The following is a 22,757-nucleotide window of genomic DNA, read 5'->3' as shown; positions in this document are numbered from 1 at the left end:
TTTTTTCAGATACTGCACACTAATGGAAAACATCAGAACACAACCTGTAATTAACACAACAGAAAAAGCTCCTAAAAAAATGTTGCATTCAATGTGGGCTTAGCGCACAGGAAACTTAGGGCTCCTTTTACAAAGCAGTGCTACCGATCACGCTGAATGCGAAGAGACCCATTCAATTCCCATAGGCTTCTTTGTATTCAGCGTGCTGCTAATTGGATGCTTTGTATAAGGAGTCCTTATTAAAACTATCCCTAAAGTACTTAGGGCCTTGTTTACTAAGCCGTGCTAGCATTTTTAGCATGCGCTGATTATCACGCACTAAATGCTAAAGACACCCACAGGGATATGTGGGTGTCTAACGCTTTGTATGCACTAATTTTTAGCATGTGCTAAAAATGCTAGCACACCTTAGTAAACAGGGCCCTTAATATTTTTACTGTCTTAGCTACTAACCACCAAAATAAACTAATATTTACCCAAAAAATCAAGTTATGTTTTCCATTGATTTTCTCCCATTTTTGTTGTATTACACAGTAATAAAATTTCCAGAAAAAATAAAGTTCCAACATATAACTTGTTTGAAAGCTACAATTTTACTCAAAAAATGTCCAGAAAACATAAAATAAAAGTTCCAACATATAACTTGTTTGAAAGCTACAATTTTACTCACAAAATTCAATCATTCGTCATTCTTAAGTCTCTGAAAGTTTACCATCATAAAACAATTTGTTTACACTGGTTTTACTTCATTTTGGCTGAATTTATTAACAGTCACCTTTTAAATAATGTCTGAGTAGTTAATCTTCTGTTCCTATTGACCTATACAGGACTTGTTAAAATGGTGAAGATCTAAAAACATTTCAGTACCAAACAAGTCAATTTAAGGGGGTATAGTCTCTCTCCTAAACTGCATAGGGGACCTTTTACTAAGTTGCATGAGGTAATAATGCATATCTAACATAGCTTAAAAGGGTTTACCATAAGGACATGCTCAGGCATCCTGAAATAAGCTTTGACATTTGCACGCACAAAATGTGCAAAAGGATTTTAAAATTCTTTCCATGGAGGGGGTGAGTTGGGGGCAGTGAGCATTTCTGCACTAATTAGCATAGGATTAGCATGCGAGCCCTTACCGCCTACAAAATAGGTGGTGCTAAGTATTCACTGGCTAATTTTTTCAATGGCCACACACTAATGGCAACGTTAGCGCATGGCCACTAGTTGAATAAATGGAAGATCAGCCATTTTTCAGATGTGGTAAAAATGGCTTTAGCGTATAGGAAAAACCTGTGTATTGGCACGCTAAGGCCACTTTTTCCCCCCACAGCTTAGTAAAAAGGGCCCCATAGTTTAGTAAATTTGCAGTAGTCTTTATACATGCTGTCCGGATACAAAAATTGGGACCCCAATATTTTTCCAAATAATGCAAAAACAAATGCACTATATTAAAAAAATATTAATACTATTGACAGGTGTTAATGCAAGATGCTTTAGAAACTGGTAGATCCCTATTTTCAAAATTATGTCATTCAGGAAGTGACCATTAAGATCTGTTTTCACAGAATAGCATTTAGCAAAGAAGATAACGTTGGATTACATTTTTGTGACAAAGTAAGGCCTACAGTGCAAGCTTTTTGCTAAGGGAATTTCCTAATAAAGTATGAACTGATGTATTTTCAAAGGTCACACTAAGAGGCCTTTTTACTAAGCCACGCTAAAAAGTGGCCGGTGCTGTTTGTAGCGCATGGGTTTACCACATGCTACAGCCACTTTTAATGAGGTGGTAAAATGGCCACATTTGTATTTTGTTCTGTAATGGCCATGTTCTAATTTCCCAATTAACACATGGCTATTAGCGAAGGAGTCCTTATTGCCACCTATTTACTACGCAGTAAGGGCTCCCACACTAATCTTGTACTAATCGAGCAGCACAAGCCAATCAATGCTCCTGCGCTACCTGATTAGCGCAAGGCATGCCTACTCTCTACTCATAGCCATGCGTGATTGGCACACTACCACCAGCACTGTTTTTTGGAGTGCAATAGGCATGCACTAGTGCCTACCGTGGCTTAGTAAAAGGGCCTCTAAATGTTTAAACAATTTGAAAGTATTTTTAAACTATTTAAGGGATCCAGTTTTTTCCCCCAGACAACATGTAATTTATGCTAATTCAAGATAGCTGCCAGAACCATTGCGAGTAGCTGCCATGGGTCTCATGCATTACACCAATAGTCTCTAATTGTTCTCATACCTCACATTATTAACTTATTAGCTTTTGTCCTACCTAGATGTAAACCGCACTGAACCCTGGAAAGAGGATATTAGCGGTAAACAAGAATTGATTTGATAACGGGTCCACACAAAACTTGGCTGCCGACTCATCTGACTCCCTGTTACTTAGCTACCAAGATGCTACCCAGCAGCCCGAGGCTAGTGATGTCGCTTTAAAGTGTCCGCCAGCCCCGAAGCACACCCGCGTATTCAGCCAATGCACAAATCAATGCAATGCAATCAAAGTGGAAATATAACGGATTCGAGACATAGATGCCAGCTCTGTGGTGGTGGGTGTTTCATCAATATTAGGGGGGCTCAAACTCCTTCAAAGTGTCCAATGAGGAACTGTCTGGCGTTTAGCACCCCTAATCATTTGGAAAACTTGGCTCCCATGACTGGAGGCACTGGCGGAGAGGGTATCAGGGGACATAGTGTCTCTCCTCCCTCCATGGGATTACGCTTCTCGAATCAGGCCACCTCCTCAGGCTGACGAGAGAAAGGCAAGCTCTGGATAGAGTTCTTTTAGGTACCGGGGAAACGTAGCAAGTCTGCTTGCATTGCAAATGTTGGCTTCTGCTTCTTACAGTGGCAAAAGTACATTATGGAACCCACATGTTATCAAGTCCCTAAGTGGAGAGAGGGGGGAGACCCCTGATCGACTACTCGTTTTAAGAACCCTGAAACTCCACAACCCCTATACCAATGACAATCTGGTAACATATATATTGCAAGTTTTGATATATTACATGTCAGAAACGCATTTTAAAAATCCCTCAAAAGTGAGACTGGAACAGAGATGCTGGAACCATACAAACCAGATAGACTCTTCCCAGGCACCTACAGCAGAAGAAACAACCATGTAGAAGAGCTGTTTTCTAACCCCACCCCCACTCCCAACTTTTATGACATCACCGCGTGCTACTGCTAAGGGGTACGCGGCACGCGCTGACAACTTCCGCTCTGTTACTAGGCGAGCGAAGGAAGCGAACGGATGTTGATGGAAGGTGAGAGGTGGTTGTCCGAGCCGACCCTGATTTTGAGTAGGCGCTACTCCAAGTAGCCTTGGGGATGGCCGGGGTGCAGATCAAAGACGGAGAGTACACGGCGGTAGTCTACAGGCTGGTGAGTGAGGAGAGCTCGTGCACCGAAAGACTAGTGAGGAAGGCTATGCATGTGTCCTGTGTATAGGGTGTTAGGAGGGGGTGGGATCTCCGCTCCACACAGCACATCCACTGCTTAGGGACTGCAGAGACCGCTGTATTGCTCCCCATCTGGGGCTGACGGGAGGTGAAGCAGTTGTTTTAAGGGTGGGAGATATCCGGAAACCGAAAGCACAGAGGACTGTAGAAAGTGCGAATTTTAGTAAGCCAACGTCATGAGATTCTTCTTGTTGCTTGGTAAAGTCATCTTTTTAAGTAGAGCACACACCCACAACTATTTATTTAGTTGAATCGGTTCATCCTCACTGCGAGTGAAAAATTTACCTGTATGATTTTAATTGCATCATTAAAAAATATATGTGAAAGTACCTTGCAGAAATTCTAAGAGCAGTGAGACTGTAGACAGGAGAAATGGGGATGCCTACAAACAAGGAAAACAATTGTATTATGGGAAAAGTTGTCTGTAAAAGTTTCCAAAAAGTGTATTGCCAATTTGCACACACAATTTAATTAAAGAACAAGCTAATAATTGGCACTAATTAGATTTAATTGAAGTTTACGCGTGTAAATTTAGGCATGGGATCCACACCTAATATTTATAGGCAGTTTGAAAAAGGAGGTGCAGAAATGGGAGAGTCATGGGCGGAACGGGGGCATTCTTAATGTGCGTTATAGAATAACAGGGATACACACCTAATGTAGGTGCGTACATTTACACCATGTTTCAGTTAGTGCAAATGGCCGCTTCTAAAGTTAGACGCTGAATACAAGCACTATTCTGTAAACTATGCCTAACTTTAAGCGGCGCTTATAAATAGCTGTTTTTTTAGCGCCATAATAGCCCACAATATTAAGCTCATCTTACCTATTGGGGATCTGATGAAGTGTTGAAATTTTCCTATCTTAATCAGAGTTTGCAGGAGTTTCCAACTGGTTGCTAAGTAATAACTTATTTTTGATCCCCCAGTAGATTGGGGACTATGGTCCTGGTCATAGAGAATGGAAGATGGCACCCTCTCCCATTACTTTTAGACTTGGGTACTATTGCTGTGGCAGATCATATGAAGGATCTGAGTTATTTGTGACCCCTGTTTAATTTGGAAAGACACATTATTCACATTGTGCATACTTCTTTTGAAATTGTGAATGGTTAAGGGCATTAATCGTTTAGCTGTTTATTCATTCTTTCATCCTGTCCCATTTGGACTACTGTCATGGCAGGGGTATTGTGGCCTTCCTTTGAGGCTACTGTGCTGGCTCCAAGTGGTCCAGAATGTGGCTGCTAAAACAGAGGTAGGTCAGCCTAGACTACTCTCATTTGCTTCACCAGTTGGCCTCTTATTGGTTTATGTAACCAATTTAAAACTCTGACTTTGATCTTTTGTGTGTCATTCTGCCCCCAGTATCTATAAAAAACAAATTCCTTGGGCCCTGTTTACTAAGCTGTGCTGTAGCTGAGCTAATATTTTTAGCGCTCTAACACTAGAGACACCCATAGGAATATATGGGTGTCTCTAGCATTAGCGCACGCTAAAAACACTAGTGTGCCATGGTCTGTGCTTAACACCAGTTACTCTTAATCATGGATCTTTATTTATTCCCTTATTTAATTAATAAGGAAAACCAGCGTAAGATCATTCATTTTCTGTATAGTGCTCAGTCTTTCCTAGAAGTTAAAATGCAAAAATGTGAAATTATGCCGATACTGTACTTCTTAATTTCATGTTTTCTAGATAAAAGATGGAAGATATGGAGAAGCCGTCCAGATTCTCAGCAATGAACTTCAGAAGCAATCCAGGGTAAAACAGATTCCCTTTACATACAGTTACCAGTCTTTACTGCTATTTGATAGGAAGTTTGGGATTTTGTTGTACATTCAGAATTTGGCAAACCATGGTTTTATCGCAAACAGCCCTGGATTTTTCTTTTTTTTCTGATTATATAGAGGATGTACCTGTGTGGCATCAGCTAGAGGAGGAGTTTCTTAAGTCTGTTCCTTTACTGATTGCTCCAGGGTTTACGTGCCTTAATAGATACGCTAAACATCCTGTAGTTTATTCTACTCTTGTTGCTTTTGGAATATTGCAAAAGATTTTGAATTGGAATAAGCCAGTGAACCTTAAATCTTATGTGTGGTATAATGCTGGTAATTGTATAAATAATTATTCAGTCTCATGGAAATCCTGGCAGGAATTTGGATTTTGCAACAAGTTGTAGAAGGTGAACAATTTAAATCCTTCGTGAGTGTCACAGTTGTGGCCGTGCCCCGTGTTTATATTCACCTCTCCTTCCAGTGACCAGGCTTTACGGCTGCTGTTGATCGCTTTTTCCCTGTTTTTCAGTCGTGTTCCAGAGATCATTCCAATCCTACTCTCATGTTCCAGCATTCAAGCCTCACTCTGGTGTTCCTGCAGCCAAACCTCACTTTTAGTTGTGACATCATCAGTAAAGTCCTTTTATAAAGTGCCTTGGAACCTTCCTGCTTTGCCTTTGCAACAGAGGTCTTCAGATGAGTTCTCATCTGTGTGTGTTTGTTGCACTTCCAGCCTGCTCCTACTTTGTCTCTGGTCTGTAATCTTGCTTTCTGCTTTTGCCAGACTTTGTTCTGCTAAAGCCAAGTTCCATTCCTGACTTCTACTATAGCCTATGCTCTATCCCTTGCTACAGTTCAAACCTGTTCTTGCTTCCTGCCAAGCCGTTCCTGACTCCTGTTCCTGCTACTGCCAGGTCTGTTCCTGACTCCTGTTCCTGCTACAGCTAAGCCCTGCTTCTTCCAGTCCTGCCTGTCTTCAGTTTCAGCCCTGCTTGTTCCAGTCCTGCCTGTCTTCAACTTCAGTTCCAGCCCTGCTTGTTCCAGTCCTGCCTGTCTTCAGCTTCAGTTCCAGTCCTGCCTGTGTGTCTGTGTGTTTTCAACTTCCATCCTTGTTTAGGTGGTTTGCCTGCTGCTGTCATTCGCCGGCAGCTGCCCAAGGGCTTACTAGCCTTGAAACCATGACAGATTGCAAAGACCATGAGCTCGGCAGAACCATCCACTCTGCAGAGGCTTCAGGATCTCTCTCTTCAGATTCTACATCATCAGGAAGCCATCCAAAGTTTAACCTTACGTGTGGACCAGCTCCAGCAACACATGGAGGCACGCATGGACCAGCTCCAGCAATGTATGGAGGCATTCCAGGACTGCTACCTGAAATCAACAGCTTCTCAAGCTTTGGTTTCTCTGAGGTTGAGCCCAGTACCAGCAATTGCTCCTGTAATGTCAGGTATCCGTCTTAAGGCACCACCAAGATATGACGGTAATCCCAAAGAGTGTAGAGGATTTCTCAACCAGTACAAAATAGTTTTTGAGCTCCAAGCCCAAGATATTCCTTCCAACAGAACCCAGGTGACTTATATTATTTCTCTGCTGTCTGGTCAAGCCGTAGCATGGGCGTCTTTTCTTTGGGAAAAGGATGACCCGGTGCTTCATGATCTCCATAGTTTCTTGGAACAATTTAAACAGGTTTTGAAGAGACTGGGAAGGTCACATCTGCAGCTTCAACACTCCTGAGATTAAAGCAGGGAACGCAGACCCTGGGTGACTATGCTATTAGTTTCCGCACTCTAGTTTCTGAGTTGACTTGGAGCAACGAGAGTCTTGTCGTGACCTGGCAGGGGTTGGTGCCCAAAATTAAGGATAAGTTGGCCGGACGTGATCTTCCAACCACATTAGACGACATTATTGGACTCTATAATATGATAGATATTTGATTTCAGGAGCATAGCTGAGAACAACGCTCCTCAGAAAAGATAGGCATAAAAACACCAAGCTATCGGTACACGTCACAGACTCCTAATCTGAAGGCGACCCCTCCTCTAGATCCTGTAGAACCCATGCAAATGGGTCATACTCCACTCTCGCTGCAAAAGAAACAGAGGCGTTGGACCCTTAATTTATGTCTGTATTGCAGCGACAGTGGACACTATGCAGGCAGATGCCCAAATAAACCTGGGTCCTTTAAACCAAGGAGTGACTGCAGGCACTGCATCAGGATTATCCTCTGGTTATCTTTGTATTCAGTTCCTAATTCCAGCAGTGCTCGATGTAGATCAAGGAAAGGAGCATACTGAGTTTTCCTGGATTCTTTTTATGAAAAAATAGAAACGTTACAGAACTTCTAACAAGTAACTTTTGCAGACTGCATATGGGCCAATGACATGAAAAATTGGTCATTCTCACCATTTGAATTCACTATCTAGTCACCTTTTCCCAGAGACAATCGAATATGTTATTTTATTTGCATTTTGTTGAAATCGTATTGGGAGGATATATGGCAGTGTATACAAAATATTTTCAAGTTTGATTTACCATTAACATTTCACATTGAGATTTGTAGGTCTCTTAAAATTCCTTGTATGCATCATAAGAATCAATCTAAATTGTTTAATATCCATGTTTTAGCTCTGAAATTGATTGTTAATACAGTAATTGTGTTATCTGTGCATGCATGGTGGAGTTATGTTTGTCAAATAAATCATAAGAGTAATTGCTGAGAAAAATGGACTCTTGTATAGGTGCTCATTTTCAAAGACTTACAAAGTTCCATAGGTTACTATCAGGCTCATTTTCAAAAGAGAAAAACGTCCAAAAAGTGGCATGTCTGCATTTGGACGTTTATCTCACAAAGATGTCCAAATCAGTATTTTTGAAACCTAGTTTTAGACGTCCTTACTACTACTACTACTATTTAGCATTTCAATAGCGCTACAAAGCATCAGGGTTGCCAGGTGGAAATTTTTTTCCCCACCCAAATCCAGCCCAAAACCCGCCCAAAGTCAAACCCCGCCCCTGACACCCCCGCCCCCGCCGTCATCGGCCCTGCTTCTTCCGTCACCGGCCCCGCCCAGAACGTCACTAACCCCGCCCAAAACATCACTAACCCCGCCCAAAACGTCACTAGCCCCCCCCCCCGCGGCCCGAAAAAACCACTCAAAAAACCGCCGAAAGACCCAAAACAAGCCCAAAAAACCGCAACCCGCCGCAGGCAAAAATTTCCCGTGGCGGGTCGCGGAAAACCGCCCACCTGGCAACACTGCAAAGCATACGCAGCACTGCACAAACATAGAGGAAAGACAGTCCCTGCTCAAAGAGCTTACAATCTAGTAGACAAAAAATAAAGCGAACAAATCAATTAATGTGTAGAGGAAAGAGGAGAGGAGGTTAGGTGGAGGCGAGTAGATACAAGTGGTTGCGAGTCAAAAGCAATGTTAAAGAGGTGGGCTTTCAATCTAGATTTAAAGATGGTCAAGGATGGGGCAAGACGTAGGGGCTCAGGAAGTCTATTCCAGGCATAGGGCGCAGCAAGACAGAAGGAGCGAAGTCTGGAGTTGGCAGTAGCGGAGAAGGGAACAGATAAGAAGGATTTATCCAGGGAACGGAATGTACGGGAAGGGGTGTAGGGAAGGATGAGTGTGGAGAGATACTGGGGAGCAGCAGAGTGAGTCTGTTAAATTGTACAGCGCTGCGTAACCCTAGTAGCGCTTTAGAAATGTCAAGTAGTCTGAAGTCTGTCAGAAGGATGTCTAAAGGGGGCGTGCCAGGGGTGTGTTCAAGGCGGGACTTGGGCGTTCCTAAGACTTAGATGTCTTTCAGCCATAATGGAACAAAACATAAACGTCCAAGACTAAAACTTAGACGTTTTGAGCTAGACCTGTCTTCATAAAAAATAGCTGCAATGGGAATTGAACCCACTTCCCCAGGATCAAAGTCTGCTGCACTAACCACTAGGCTACTCCTCTACTCCACACAAGAGGTGCCCCAAATGACCAGATGACCACTGGAGGAAATCGGGGATCACCTCCCCTTACTCCCCTAGTGGTCACTATCCCCCTCCCACCCCAAAAAATGTGATTACAAATATTACTTGCCAGCCAAAGATGTTGTACTCAGGTTCGTTAGAATAGCATTCTGGTCCCTGGAGTAGTCTAGTAGTGGTGCAATTCACTGCAGATGGGTGGACCCAAGCTTCTACCTCTCCCTACTTGTTACACTTGTGGAGGAAACTGATTCCTCCAAAACCCACTGTACCCACATATTGGTGCTCCCTTCACATGTAAGGGCTATGATAGTGGTGTACAGTTGGGGGTAGTGGGTTTTGGGGAGCTCAGCAGACAAGGTAAAGGAGCAGTGGTGAGATGTGTACCTGGGAACATTTTATAAGGTTTACTGCAGTGCTCACAAGGATGCCCTATTGCTTTCCTGGGATGTCACTTTTCCACTATTCTACCTGATGCCAAGCTTTCTGTTTTTTTTTTTAATAACATCTGAGCCTTGTGTCTATTGTTTATCATTAGATTTGGGCTTTGAATTCAGATCTATAGATGAAAAGGAGGTCTCATTACATATATCTAAATACTAGAGTGCTATTTTTCCATACTTCATAGCAAGAGTGTACATTCCCTAATTACCTGTCCCAATGCAACTAAAGCTTTTACCTCCTCAGTGCATGCAAATGGTTTCATCCCTGTGTGGATTCTCTGATACCGTGTGAGGCTTTCTTTCCAACCAAAGCTTTTACCACACTCAGGACATGTAAATGGTTTCACTCCAGTGTGTATTCTATGGTGCATTGTGAGGTTTACCTTCTGACCAAAGCTTTTACCAGACTCTATACATGCAAATGGTTTCTCTCCCTTGAGAACTTTCTGATGCACTTTGAGATTTACATTACAACCAAAGATTTACAACACTTAGAACATGTGAATGGTTTCACTTTATTGTGGATTTTCTTGTGTATTTTGTATATTTTGCATTTGGATGTATTTGTTTGAAAATGGACCAAAAAATAAAACATCCAAATCACAAAACATTTTTCCAAACAGCATTTTCAAAAGGAAAAGATTGACCTTTTTTTGTAGAAAATGACCTTTCCTGTTTTGATTCAGACTTAGATGTCGTATCCAGAAATGCCCCTTGTGCATTTGACTTGCCCAAAGTCACAGGGAGCAGCAGTGGGAATTGAACCTGTTTTGCCAGGATCAAAGCCTGCTACACTAACCATTAAGCCACTCCTCCTCTGTTTTGGACGTCTTGCATTTGGACGTCTTTTGTTCGAAAATGGACCAAAAAAAAAAAAGGACATCCAAATCACAAGACGTCGAAAGCATTTTCGAACACAAAAGATAGACTTCTATCCTTTTCGAAAATGACATTCTTTCCTGTTCAGAATTTGGACGTTTTTGTAAAACGTCCAAATTCTGATTTAGGCGTTCTATCGAAAATGCCCCTCTATGTAACTTTGTAAGTCTAATCCTCCTGTGTTTACTAAGTAGCATTTGCAGCTTAGTAATGCCGACTCAGCCCATTCACTTAGTGGCTTAGTAAACAGGGGGATAAGTGCTTTGAAAATATGCCTCCACGTAACTTTGTAAGTCTATGTACTTTGAAAATGAGCATTTTGGTCTCTTATTGATTATTTTGTTGATCAGTAGCTTACCTTTTGATTTTTGTAGTCAGATCTGTTTGTGCATGGTTGTTGTTCTTGTTGTTTTGACTATAATGAATAAAATCTTTTGAACTAAAAAAAATTTGCATAAATAACATGTTTAGAAAGCTCAAAAAGATTATATGGATGTAGTTACTTAAAAGCATCTGTTCTTCTTTGTTCTCTTGTGAAGTCAAGGGCTGGTCTTTCCCTCCTGGGCTATTGCTATTATCAGGTGCAAGACTTTGTCAATGCCGCAGACTGTTATGATCAGCTGATTCAGATCAACCCAGAAGTTGAAGAGTATAAATTATACCATTCTGAATCCCTCTTCAAGGCCTGCCTGTACCCAGAGGCAACAAAAGCAACATTTCTTTTGGACAGTCCTGCATTTCAAAGCAAAGTGAGTATGAAAAGAAGAATATAGCATAGAGTTTACTGGCACAACCATTGTTATTGAATTTAGTGTTATTAAATCAGTGAGACTGACTGTTTGTAATTCAAATGTCCCAGTGTAGCCGGGACCCTTCAAAGCAGTGCCATACACCGTTCTATTAACTTGACTGACTAGGGACAGCTTTTTTACACTGTAGAAGAGCTGCAATTTGTGAGAGCTTCTTTATGAATGAAAATAACATTCTTTGTTCAGTCAGTTTAGCAGAATCATTGAGCTGCCATGCTCTCCAGGATATAGGCTTCCTCCTGTTTCTTCTGAATCTTCCTCCTTGTAATTTAACATAATCGCATGTCCTGGAATTTACTTTTCCTTATCGTCGTCCAGAGTGAATCAAAATGAATGGGTTAAGTCCCTCAACTAGCAAATGGAGATAGAGAACAAAGACCTGTAAGCCCTGTCCTATATAGAGCATCACCCAACAGGTTTTTCCTCTGCACCCATCCTTTTCCCCAAAAAGAAGAAAAAGAAGAGACTAAAAAAGGAAGAATACACCGGTCTGCTACGAGAGTTTCAGAGTGCGGTCAGGTTCATTGTTGAGGGAAGAATGGCTAAGTGAAGGAGCCCAGTGCACCAGGAGGGAGCTTCTATAGGTACTGAGGCCTTGCAATGGTAGTCTGAACAGATGAAGGAGCGCACAGTGGCCAAGATAGCAGTTTTCCATTGAGACAGAGGAACCTTCAGAGCACTTCAAGTTCTGTGCCTGTTAGGGCAGTGTGGTGTCTGCCACAGTGAGACACCTGGACATACAGACTGCACGTCTTCAGTGTTGGAGTGTCTATGAAAAGGGGGAGCAGCTCTGGAAGTGCTTCACAGGGGCATGTGGAAGCTCATAAAAGCAAAAGAGTTACAACAATTTTACCCTCTCAGTCTGCGCAGACAGAGCTCCATTCCTCCTCCCGCTCTGGTTCCAGAAGGAATGTTAGCAAAGGCTTCTTGTCCCTAAGAGGATCATCTCATGCAGCAGCAGCTGTTTGCCGTGCACTGGGTTGGGGGGAATATTTTACATCCGAGTTTGGCCTTCTGTATTGGGCCGCCTTGCTACTGCAAGCACAAGTATCCCTACCTGTTCAAGACATGGGGTATTCATCTTGTGCCTCAGAGGAGCACATACAGGCTGAGACCCCTGCTGTAAGTCCAGGAGGTCTGAGAGGTGCAGTCTATGACACCTGGTTTAGGGGTACTGCCAGTCTCATAGACAAAGGCACTTCCCATAGGTGAGAACAATGACCAAAACAGTGGTCCATCTATGTCGGAGGGAGGAGCTGCTGATCTTGGTTACAAAGGCATTGGAAGCATCAAGCAAAATGCTCACTGCCGATTGCTGAATATTGGACCCATACCTTTTTGAAGATGCATATACTTAAGTATGTTGAATTTCTTTTTTTGAATGGGCATGCCGGACAACTGCTGCTTCTCTTCCCTCCTTTCTTGCTTTTCTCCTACTCATCTTTTCTGTCATTTATTGTAGTTCCTTATTTCACTCTCCCCTTCCCCTTTATCCTACTGTGCCTATTCTCTGCCTATTTTTGTTTACCCCCTTTTTTAGGATTGTAAACCGCATAGATGGTCTATTCGATGTGTGATATAAATAAACTTGGAAATGTCTGTTTGCAGTGGGTGTATAAGCTACCAGTCAAGTCTTCAATTGGTGGGCCAGAATCATTTATCTCTTATCGTTTATTAATACTTGATATTCCGCCTAACTTGTAAAACAGTCTGATTTAAACTATGTTATCCCCTTAACCCTGCTTTTCTTTGTTTGTGTTTATTTTGCTTTCTTTTAGCTTTGCATGTCTTTATAGTTAACTACCTTGCTTTCCTTTACATTGATGGAGTTCCTTTCTTGTTTTCTATGTTAGCCTGTACACCTCTCTGTTCTGCCTGTCAGCTAGAACAGTATAGAAAGTTCTGCAAATAAAAACAAAGTGGTTTACAATAAATTAAAAGTATAAAATTGGAAGAAAGAAATCCATACCAGAGAAGCTGCCAGTTTGGAGGTGGGTTTGGCTTATGTGGCAAATGCCTTATAAAAACTCGTTCAGACTTTACTAGCAGTATGGTGATGACAATTTTGGCCAGTTGGTCTGTTGAGGCTAAGAAATTGGGTGGCAGATACTGCCTCTAAGGCCCAGCCTTAGTAGGCTCTCCTTTAGGGGAAGGACTTGGAGAAGTTAGTTAAAAGATCTAGCTGAATCCAAGCCCCAGGGGGCCAGAGCATCCTCTCAGTCAGCAATGGAATGATACTTGTAAAGCTGTCCTTGATGTTATTTCACCTGTGACTGACTGTTGAATCTCGTCCGAAAAGATTATCTCCTTGGTTCAATGCTGATCTTTTACAAATGAAACGTAAATGCAGGTGACAGGAGAGAGTTTGGGCTAAGGACAAATCACTGAACAACGGATCACTTGGAAAAAACGTTTGAAAATCTACAAAGGTATGATCTCCAAAGCGAAAACCTCCTACTATTCCAAATTCATTGGTGATACAGTAGTCAACTGAGGAAACTTTTTATTCATTAGTTAATAGTTTATTGGACACTCAACCAATAACCAGTTCAAGCAATCCCACACCTACTGCCGACCACTTGGCTACTTACTTTAAACAGAAAATAGCTAAAATCAGACTAGAACTTAACAATACCCTTTCATCTATAGACTATTTCCTCTGTTTACATGATCCTTTACTGCCTCATTCTCAACCAGATTGAATCTGGTCCATTTTTCATCCAATCACTACTGATCAGGTCAATCATGCGTTACGCAAATTCACATTCCAGCTTATAATTGAAAGAGAAAAACACCTATATTTCGACCCAAATCGGGAGATGGGCGTTTTTCTCGCAAAGGCGCCCAAATCGGTATAATAGAAAGCCGATTTTGGGCATTTCCAACTGCACTCCGTCGCGGAAACGAATAAAGTTGACGGGGGCTTGTCGGAGGCGGGACTGGGGCGTGGTTATCAGCTGAGGAGAGATGAGCGTCTGTAGCTGATAATCGAAAAAAAGGCGTTTTTACCGCGATTTTGGGTCACTTTTTTGGATCCTTTTTTTCACGAACAAGTCCCAAAAAAGTGCCCCAACTGCCCAGATGACCACTGGAGGGAATCGGGGATGACCTCCCTGGACTCCCCCAGGGGTCACTAAACCCCTCCCACCAAAAAAACCCCACTTTAAAAACTTTGTCCCAGCCTGTATGCCATCCACAAATGCCGTACCCACCTCCATGACAGCAGAATGTGTTCGATCCTCTCACAGCCTTTCTCTGGGTCAGATGTGGCTCAGGTGCACTACAGGGTCACATCAGCATTGCATTGTGGTGGGTGTAGGGTATTGGGCTCCGTGATTTCATTAGCTTGTGTTACAGTCTCACAATGTTGGTAGTTGGTAGGTTCTTCTCCCATGGTGCTTTTCCCCCTGCCTACTGGGTCAGAGTGTGCCCTGTTGTGTTTCCTGTTGTAGTCCATGCGGTAGTGGCCATTTTTGTAAGCCAGTTTTAGTTCCCTTTCCTGTGTTAGCCATGTTAGACAACTTAGTTCTTACCTTGAATGTGGCTGAAAGAGGGCATTGTACAGCATTCTGCCAGCTCTGACCTACTGCTAATCTCAGTACCAGGGAGACTCGTTGCCAGTGGGGCACAACCTCTGCAGTTAACTGTGAGTAAAGGTGGTTATTCCAATAAAGGATGTTTTCAGAGAGATTAGTCTTCAGGTGTCAACTGGTGTGCCAGTTATACAGCAGCAACAAGTCCTAGAGGCCTGCGTGTATGCAGGTCCCTGGAGCACTTTTAGTGGGTACCACAGTGCACTTCAGGCAGGTGGACCCAGGCCCATCCCCCCCACCTGCAACACTTGTGCTGGTAAATGGGAGGCCTCCAAAACCCACTGTACCCACATGTAGGTGCCCCCTTCACCCCTAAGAGCTATGGTAGTGTTGTACATTTGTGGGTTTTGGGGGAGGGGGGTTGGGAGCTCAGCACCCGTGGTAAGGGAGCTATGCATGTGGGAGCTTTTTCTGAAGTCCACCGCACTGACCTAGGGTGCCCAGTTGGTGTCCTGGCATGTCAGGGGGGCCAGTGTACTACCAATCCTGGCCCCTCCCATGACCAAATGGCTCGGATTAGGATGTTTTTGAGCTGGGCGTTTTTAGTTTCCATTATCGCTAAAAAACAAACAAACGCCCAGCTCAAAAACGTCCATTTTTTTGAAAATACGGTTCGGCCTGCCCCTTCACATACCCGTTCTCGGAGATAAACGCCCATAGAGATAGGCGTTCGCGTTCGATTATGCCCCTCATTGTATGCTTGATACGTGTCCTACTTATCTCCTGAAGTCAGCGCCTGATTTATTCTTACATCATTTGCACTTGAATCTTACTTTGATGTTCTCTCTAGGTTTCTTTCCCTCTGACAATGGCAATATTATTTTGACTCCTATACCTTAAAATACCCAAACTAGCCTTAGTTTAGTTTCCAACTATAGACCAGTAGCCTCAATTCCTCTTCTTGTTAAAGTAATGGAAGGACTTGTCATGCGCCAACTTATGAAGTATCTCCAGCTTCATGCCATTTTGCATAGGTTACCATCTGGTTTTAGGCCCTCTTAGAAACTGTGCTTACCACCCTCTTAGCTAACTTTAGGAAAGAATTAAGTTTTGGCAACACAATATTGATATGTCAGTTTGATCTATCCAGTGCTTTTGATACTGTTGATCATAATATTCTTTTAAATATTGTTGACTATTACGGAATCTGTGGAGTTGTCCTGAAATGGTTTTCTAGCTTCTTAAGATCTAGGTTGTATCAAGTCAAACGATCAGGTGTACTTTCTTCCACTTGGTCATCTGGCTGTGGGGTCCCTCAGGGTTCCCCTCTTTCCTCTTGTTTCACATTATGATGATTCCTCTTGGTCATCTTTTAGAAAAACATGGTTTTTGACATACATATATGGTGATGATGTCACCATTTCTATCCCATTCTTTACGGAATTACTTGACATAACTCAGATGATTAGCTAAGGATAAAACTTATGGAATCGGGCTTCTAATTTCAAACTAAAACTTAACACGGATAAAACTAAGTTCCTAATAATAACTAACTCTCACCAGCCTATGAATTTTAGTAACTTTACTATTAAGAACAAAACCTATTCCTTTGAGTCATCAATGAAAATCCTGGGAGTCACAATAGATCGTTTCATCACCCTTGAAAACCAGATCTCTAAGTTGATCTTGAGTGTCTTTCACCCACTTTGGAAGCTAAAGAGATTGAGGCCATTTTTCTCTAAATCTGTTTTTCGTACTTTGGTTCAATCTCTTGTCCTCACCAAATTTGACTATTGCAATTCCATCTATGCTGGACTTAAAAGTATTCTTCTCAAAAAATTACAAACAGCTCAAAATACTGCTGCTTGTCTTATATATATAGATCTCCTCGCTTCGCCAAAGCCACTCCTCTTTTATATGAGCTCCATTGGTTACCAATAAGAGATAGAATATCTTTCAAATTATGTGTTTTCGTTCACCAAATCCTGTTTGGTCAAGCCCCATCATATATGAATAATCTTATTGAACTACTCCCTCATAATGCTGTTTCTTCTTCTAGAGAATATCTTGTCTTACATTTCCTCTCTGTATGAATGTGATATATAAAACAATTCACTCTGCTAATTTCTCCTATCAAGGCACCATTTGGAATTCTCTTCCTAAATCAATCAAGTTTACAGATGATTACCTAACTTTCAGAAGTCTTCTCAAAACACATTTCTTCAGTCTGACCTTTCTGAATACAAGGAACTCTATTTGAACTTTACCCATATCCGTTTATTAGTCTTGTTTCATCTTTTTTTTTCCCAATCTAGTCCTGCCTAATTATGCTGTCACCTTTCCACCTTAATTATTTGTTTGTCCTTGAGATAGTCTAAATCCCTGGTTACTTAATGCACATGTATTAATTTGCTTCTTGAAGTTATTGTAATTTGTGTTATATTCTGTACGCTATTATGTTTTATTCACTTATTGTTTGTTTGTCAGCCACATTGAACTTGAGTCTATTTCGGGCTAATGTAGGGTATAAATGTCATGAATGAATGAATAAATAAATAAATAAATAAAGCATGAGTCTGATAATGTTATCAAATTAAGAACTTGCTATGAAACAGACGGGTTGGGGTGGGGCGGGCTTTGGCAGTGCAGCAACACCCATGCAGGCTCGATGAAATCAAAAAGATTTCTTTCAGCTAAGGGTGGCATCACCTTGGAATGTGGCTGCATTCCCATTACAAGTGAGCAGCTCTGCTTTCCCTTTTTTACCCTGCCTTACTCTGGGATTTGTTGCCTTTTCAGTGCTCCCTTTTATCACTGACCAAAATTCCAAAGTACCCTTCAGCTCTCAGATTCCCAATAGGAACTCCTTAGCATCATCACTCATCTTGAAGTGTGTTGTTCTGAAGCCTAAGACTTGAATATTTACTGTATATTCATCCAATAGAGTGATAACTTGGCCCTCATTTCTTCTGTACCATAAGGCTAGTGACCATCCCCCAATATTCAAAACTGCACCTGGCACTTAACCAACTATTTGGCGATATTCAGCGAGCTGTAGCTGGCTTTACCCCTCTGAATATTCCCGGTTAGTGGCTAGGTGATAATTGGCTATATCGTACTATATCCGGTTATCACATAGCTGGCTATTTTAGCGGCCACATTGGGCCACATTTCACCAGAAACGACCTGGCATTGAATATCTGGGCTGACCACCGACCACAGGAGTTGGCCAGGCTGCCTCCCGCAGTCTGAACAATGGCCCCCATGTTTCCAAGCTGGTACAGAGAATGAGCTACTGTTCACTTCTGGGGCGGTGCTTTGTCCATGATAAATAACATCAAAATCACATTTATTCATGGCAAAGTTCATGGCTAACCACAATCCTCTCAACACTCCAGAATCAGAATATGATTGTCTCTTGATCACGGTACTTAATGTAGTGTTTGATTAAGATAGTTGGATGAAATTGCCAGTATGTGGATATTTCTTGGTAGGGGCTTTTATATGTGTATTTTTGTTTTAGGTATTGAAATTACAAGCTGCTATTAAATATGGAGAAGAAGACCTTTCTGGAGCAAAGGTACAAACAATTGTTTTTTTGTTCCCTCCCTGTATTATTTATTAGACCTACAAATGTTAATGTTAAGGATGAAGAGCAACTATGGCTATGTTCCATTTGTGCAGTAATGGAACATAGCCAAAAATACTAAAAAAGGAGTGGAGAATAATGAGCAGAAGTGAGCCTTATAGACCTTTGTTTCACGGTCTCCAGTTAGGAGCAGGGAAGACAATCAGTCTGGAGCCCAATCAAGTCCACATTTTGAGCCCAATGGAGGGAGAACCTTCAGGATAAGGTTTCCAGATGTCCCCTGCATGAAAGCACTGTATATTTTGATATGTGGTTGGTTAAAACAAAATTATTCTGAGGGAAGTTTTCCTAGATCTCTTATAACGGATGTGGTCAAACTATTTCCTACAAGAAGTTCACTTATCTGAGTTCCCCAGACTGTTTGGATGTCACAGGATGGATGGGGAGGCCACCTTCCTTATTTCTCAGCCTTTACTAAGAGAGATGCTGCCTGTGCTGCCCCTCTCCCTTTGTTGCCTGGGGAAACAAGTGTTCCACATTTGCCAGCCAAAATCTGATAACGTTACTTCATGTAACCAGTATGAATAAAATTAATTATTTACCTGACCCTTGGGGGTGGGGCTCCAGGAGGTTGTGGCGTTTCCGGGCGGGTCCATTGCGGGATCGTGCATCTGGTGCGATCCGCGCGTTTCCGGACTGCCTCTGATGAAGAGAGAAGCCGGGGTAGGCAATGGGAACGGCCTCGGGCTCCCTGAGACATACTGGGTAACGCTGCAAATACGTCTGTGTCGTAGGGGTGCACACGGACGTCATCAGTGACGTCCGCAGCGTATGCATAGTGCCCCGTTCCTGTCCAATGGCTCCGGAGTTGTTCCGGACCATCAGGGACCATTGTGTCACCAATGAATTATTAAAAATATTGTTGGGAGGTTTGTTGTGATCCGTAGAAGGGTCTAATAAAGATATTAATGTTGCCGAAACCAGGCGTTGCATGCAATTGCGCGTGCACGAGGCGCGTGCATGTGTCACATTTTTTATTAATTTTACCTCAGAGGCTCCTGGGAGATGCAGGGGAAGCTTTGGAGGCGTCCTTGGTTGCCATGGAGGCATATTTTCAAAGCACTTAGCCATCCAAAGTTCCATAGAAACCTTCCAAAGTTCCATAGAAACCTATGGAACTTTGGAAGGCAAAGTGCTTTGAAAATATGCCTCATGGTGACCCAAAACGGCACGAATTTTGGGACATGCGCAGTACAGTTAAAGGAGACCTGCACAGACACCTCAAAATCTAAAAAGTATTAAAAATACATTTTAAAAGTGTTTGCATGAGTTTTAATGGTGGAATTCAGGTGCTGAGAGCCTATATTTGCTTGCCATGGGGTTATGGAAGCTTAGATTTTATGCAAATTAGCCCGATTTTGTGAAGTTCCGGTTTGGCTATTTGGGGGTCAATTTTAATGGAATATTTTATAGAACAAACGTTAGGGAATCACTCTGAGCTGTGCTATGTAATTAAAATCTAAAAACGAAGGTTTTATATACCTTTTTTAACTAACAATGCACAATAGAATGTCAGTATGGAAATCTGTTCTCCAAAGGAGCTTTCTGATTGGCTGCAGTGCTCTAGTTAGGGACCTAACTAGTGACAGCTGGTGAGAGAGCAACGGAAGACCTTGTTGAGAGAAGACCTGCATCCTGACCTGTCTGAGTGTGAGGTTTGAGTGGAAGGAATAAATGATAAAGCTTGAGTGAAATAATAAAAGAGTGATTGAGAATAGTTTCTCCGAGGACAAGCAGGCTGCTTGTTCTCACTGATGGGGTGACGTCCACGGCAGCCCCTCCAATCGGAATCTTCACTAGCAAAGGCCTTTGCTAGCCCTCGTGCGCCGATGCGCACCGCGCATGCGCGGCCGTCTTCCCGCCTGAAACCGGCTTGTGCCGGCCAGTCTTCTTTTCTCCGCGCTCGGTACGGTTGTGTTTTACCGTTCGTGCCCCGAAAAGTCGACCTCGCGCGTCGTTTTCGACATTTTTCTGTGAGAAATTCCAGAAATCATTTGGATTAGCCACTTTCGGTTTTTCCTTCCTCTACTTAGAGTTTTTTCGCCCCGTTAAGTTTTCTTTCGTCGTCGGGGTAGGCCTTACTTAGGCCCCGGTCGAAATTTCCCTTTTTTCTGTGCCAAATTTCGCCATTTCGTCTTTCGATTTCGCCGGCGTGATTTTTCCGCCCATGACATCGAAGCCTTCCAGCGGCTTCAAGAAGTGCACCCAGTGCGCCCGGGTAATCTCGCTCACTGACAGGCACGCGTCGTGTCTTCAGTGTCTGGGGGCTGGGCACCGCCCTCAGGCCTGTAGTCTGTGTTCCCTTTTGCAAAGGCGGACTCAGGTAGCGAGGTTAGCCCAGTGGAACATTTTGTTCTCGGGCTCTTCGTCGGCATCGGCACCGGGGGTATCGAGTGCATCGACGTCTTCAGCGTCCAGACCTTTAACCTCGGCGGCCAGTGCATCGAGTGCATCGAGGCATCGGCCCTCTGCATCGGCGCCGAGACATTGGATAGCTGCATCGACGTCGGTGGTACCGGGACCTCGTCTGCTGATGTCGTCGGACGGTGGTGCTTCGTCTGGAGTGCAGGTGAGGGCTGTCCATTCCCCTGCTGGTGGCGGTGAGCCTTCGGGTGGGTCTCCCCCTACCCTGAGGGCTCCTGCGGTACAGCCCCCCTTAGACCGACCCTCTTCGGTCTCGGCCCCGAGGAAGCGACGGCTGGATTCTATGTCCTCCTCGTCGGTACCGGGAAGCTCCGGTGACATGCTTCGTCCCAAGAAGTCGAAGAAGCATCGTCACCGGTCCCCTTCCCATGTCGGTACCGAGAGCTCTGGGTCGCCGAAGGAGTCGGCACCCAGCAGGCATCGACGCCGAGAGGACCGCTCACCCTCTGTTCAGGAGGTGTCGATGCGCTCCACTCTGGACAGCCCGGAACAGCCTCCACGCCCGGAACAGGTTCTGACGTTGACGCCTGCATCGACCTCCATGCCTTTTTCTGCAGCCGCTCTGAACGAGAGCCTCTGGGCCGTTCTCCCAGAGATTCGGGGAGAGCTGTTGCGCCCTACCCCTCCGGTACCGGCGGTGCTTGCGCCACCGGTACCGTCGAGCGTGGCGCCGGCTGGCCCATCGCCCGAGGTGAGGTCTCCGGCGTCGGTGCCGCGTGCGGTGCCGGCTGCCGTCGCCTCCCAGGAAGGCTCCCCGACTACGTCGGCGGAGGGAGCTTCGCCGATGCGGGCGAGGGAGTCTACCTCTCGACGCCCCCATCGTGGACGTGGCTCCACGGAGTCGAGTCGGGCACGGTTGCAGACACAGGTCCGTGAACTTGTGTCTGACACCGAGGGTGAGGCCTCGTGAGAAGAGGAAGAAGACCCCAGATATTTCTCTGACGAGGAGTCTGAGGGTCTTCCTTCCGATCCCACTCCCTCTCCTGAAAGACAGCTTTCTCCTCCTGAGAGTCTGTCTTTCGCTTCCTTTGTCCGGGAGATGTCTACGGCCATCCCCTTCCCGGTGGTTGTGGAGGACGAGCCCAGGGCTGAAATGTTTGAGCTCCTGGACTATCCTTCTCCACCTAAGGAAGCGTCCACTGTTCCCTTGCACCATGTCCTCAAAAAGACATTGCTTGCGAACTGGACCAAACCCTTAACTAATCCCCACATCCCCAAGAAGATCGACATCCAAGTGTCGGTGCCAGGCGACCTGCCAGTCGGAGGGAGGTTGAAAGCTTTTCACCAAAGGTGGCCTCTCATAACCTCCGATCAGTGGGTTCTCCAAATAGTCCGGCAAGGATACACCCTCAATTTGACCTCGAAACCTCCAAATTGTCCACCGGGAGCTCAGTCTTACAGCTTCCAGCACAAGCAGGTACTTGCAGAGGAACTCTCCGCCCTTCTCAGCGCCAATGCGGTCGAGCCCGTGCCATCCGGGCAAGAAGGGCTGGGATTCTATTCCAGGTACTTCCTTGTGGAAAAGAAAACAGGGGGGATGTGTCCCATCCTAGACCTAAGGGCCCTGAACAAATATCTGGTCAAAGAAAAGTTCAGGATGCTTTCCCTGGGCACCCTACTTCCCATGATTCAGGAAAACGATTGGCTATGCTCTCTGGACTTGAAGGATGCCTACACACACATCCCGATACTGCCAGCTCACAGACAGTATCTGCGATTTCAGCTGGGCACACATCACTTCCAGTACTGTGTGCTACCCTTTGGGCTCGCCTCTGCGCCCAGGGTGTTCACAAA

General features: G+C 44.0%; 2 protein-coding genes across 2 annotated transcripts in view; one reads left to right on the top strand and one right to left on the bottom strand.

Moving 5' to 3' along the window:
* LOC115472384 (nephrocystin-3-like) overlaps positions 1 to 3,158 on the bottom strand; it is a 228,543-nt gene extending 225,385 nt beyond the window's left edge. The window contains exon 1 of the mRNA XM_030206641.1: positions 3,090 to 3,158. The gene's annotated coding sequence lies outside the window, so the exon portion shown is untranslated. The remainder of the gene's footprint in view (positions 1 to 3,089) is intronic.
* A 94-nt stretch (positions 3,159 to 3,252) lies between these two features.
* LOC115475488 (tetratricopeptide repeat protein 30A-like) overlaps positions 3,253 to 22,757 on the top strand; it is a 119,687-nt gene continuing 100,182 nt past the window's right edge. The window contains 4 exon segments of the mRNA XM_030211278.1: positions 3,253 to 3,396; positions 5,168 to 5,233; positions 11,088 to 11,297; positions 18,414 to 18,470. Of these exon segments, the coding sequence (XP_030067138.1) occupies positions 3,343 to 3,396; positions 5,168 to 5,233; positions 11,088 to 11,297; positions 18,414 to 18,470 (387 nt within the window). The 5' untranslated portion in view covers positions 3,253 to 3,342.

Source organism: Microcaecilia unicolor, chromosome 1, assembly GCF_901765095.1.
Source record: "Microcaecilia unicolor chromosome 1, aMicUni1.1, whole genome shotgun sequence".
Taxonomy (NCBI): Eukaryota; Metazoa; Chordata; class Amphibia; order Gymnophiona; family Siphonopidae; genus Microcaecilia; species Microcaecilia unicolor.
This window is presented reverse-complemented; position numbering and strand designations above follow the sequence as displayed.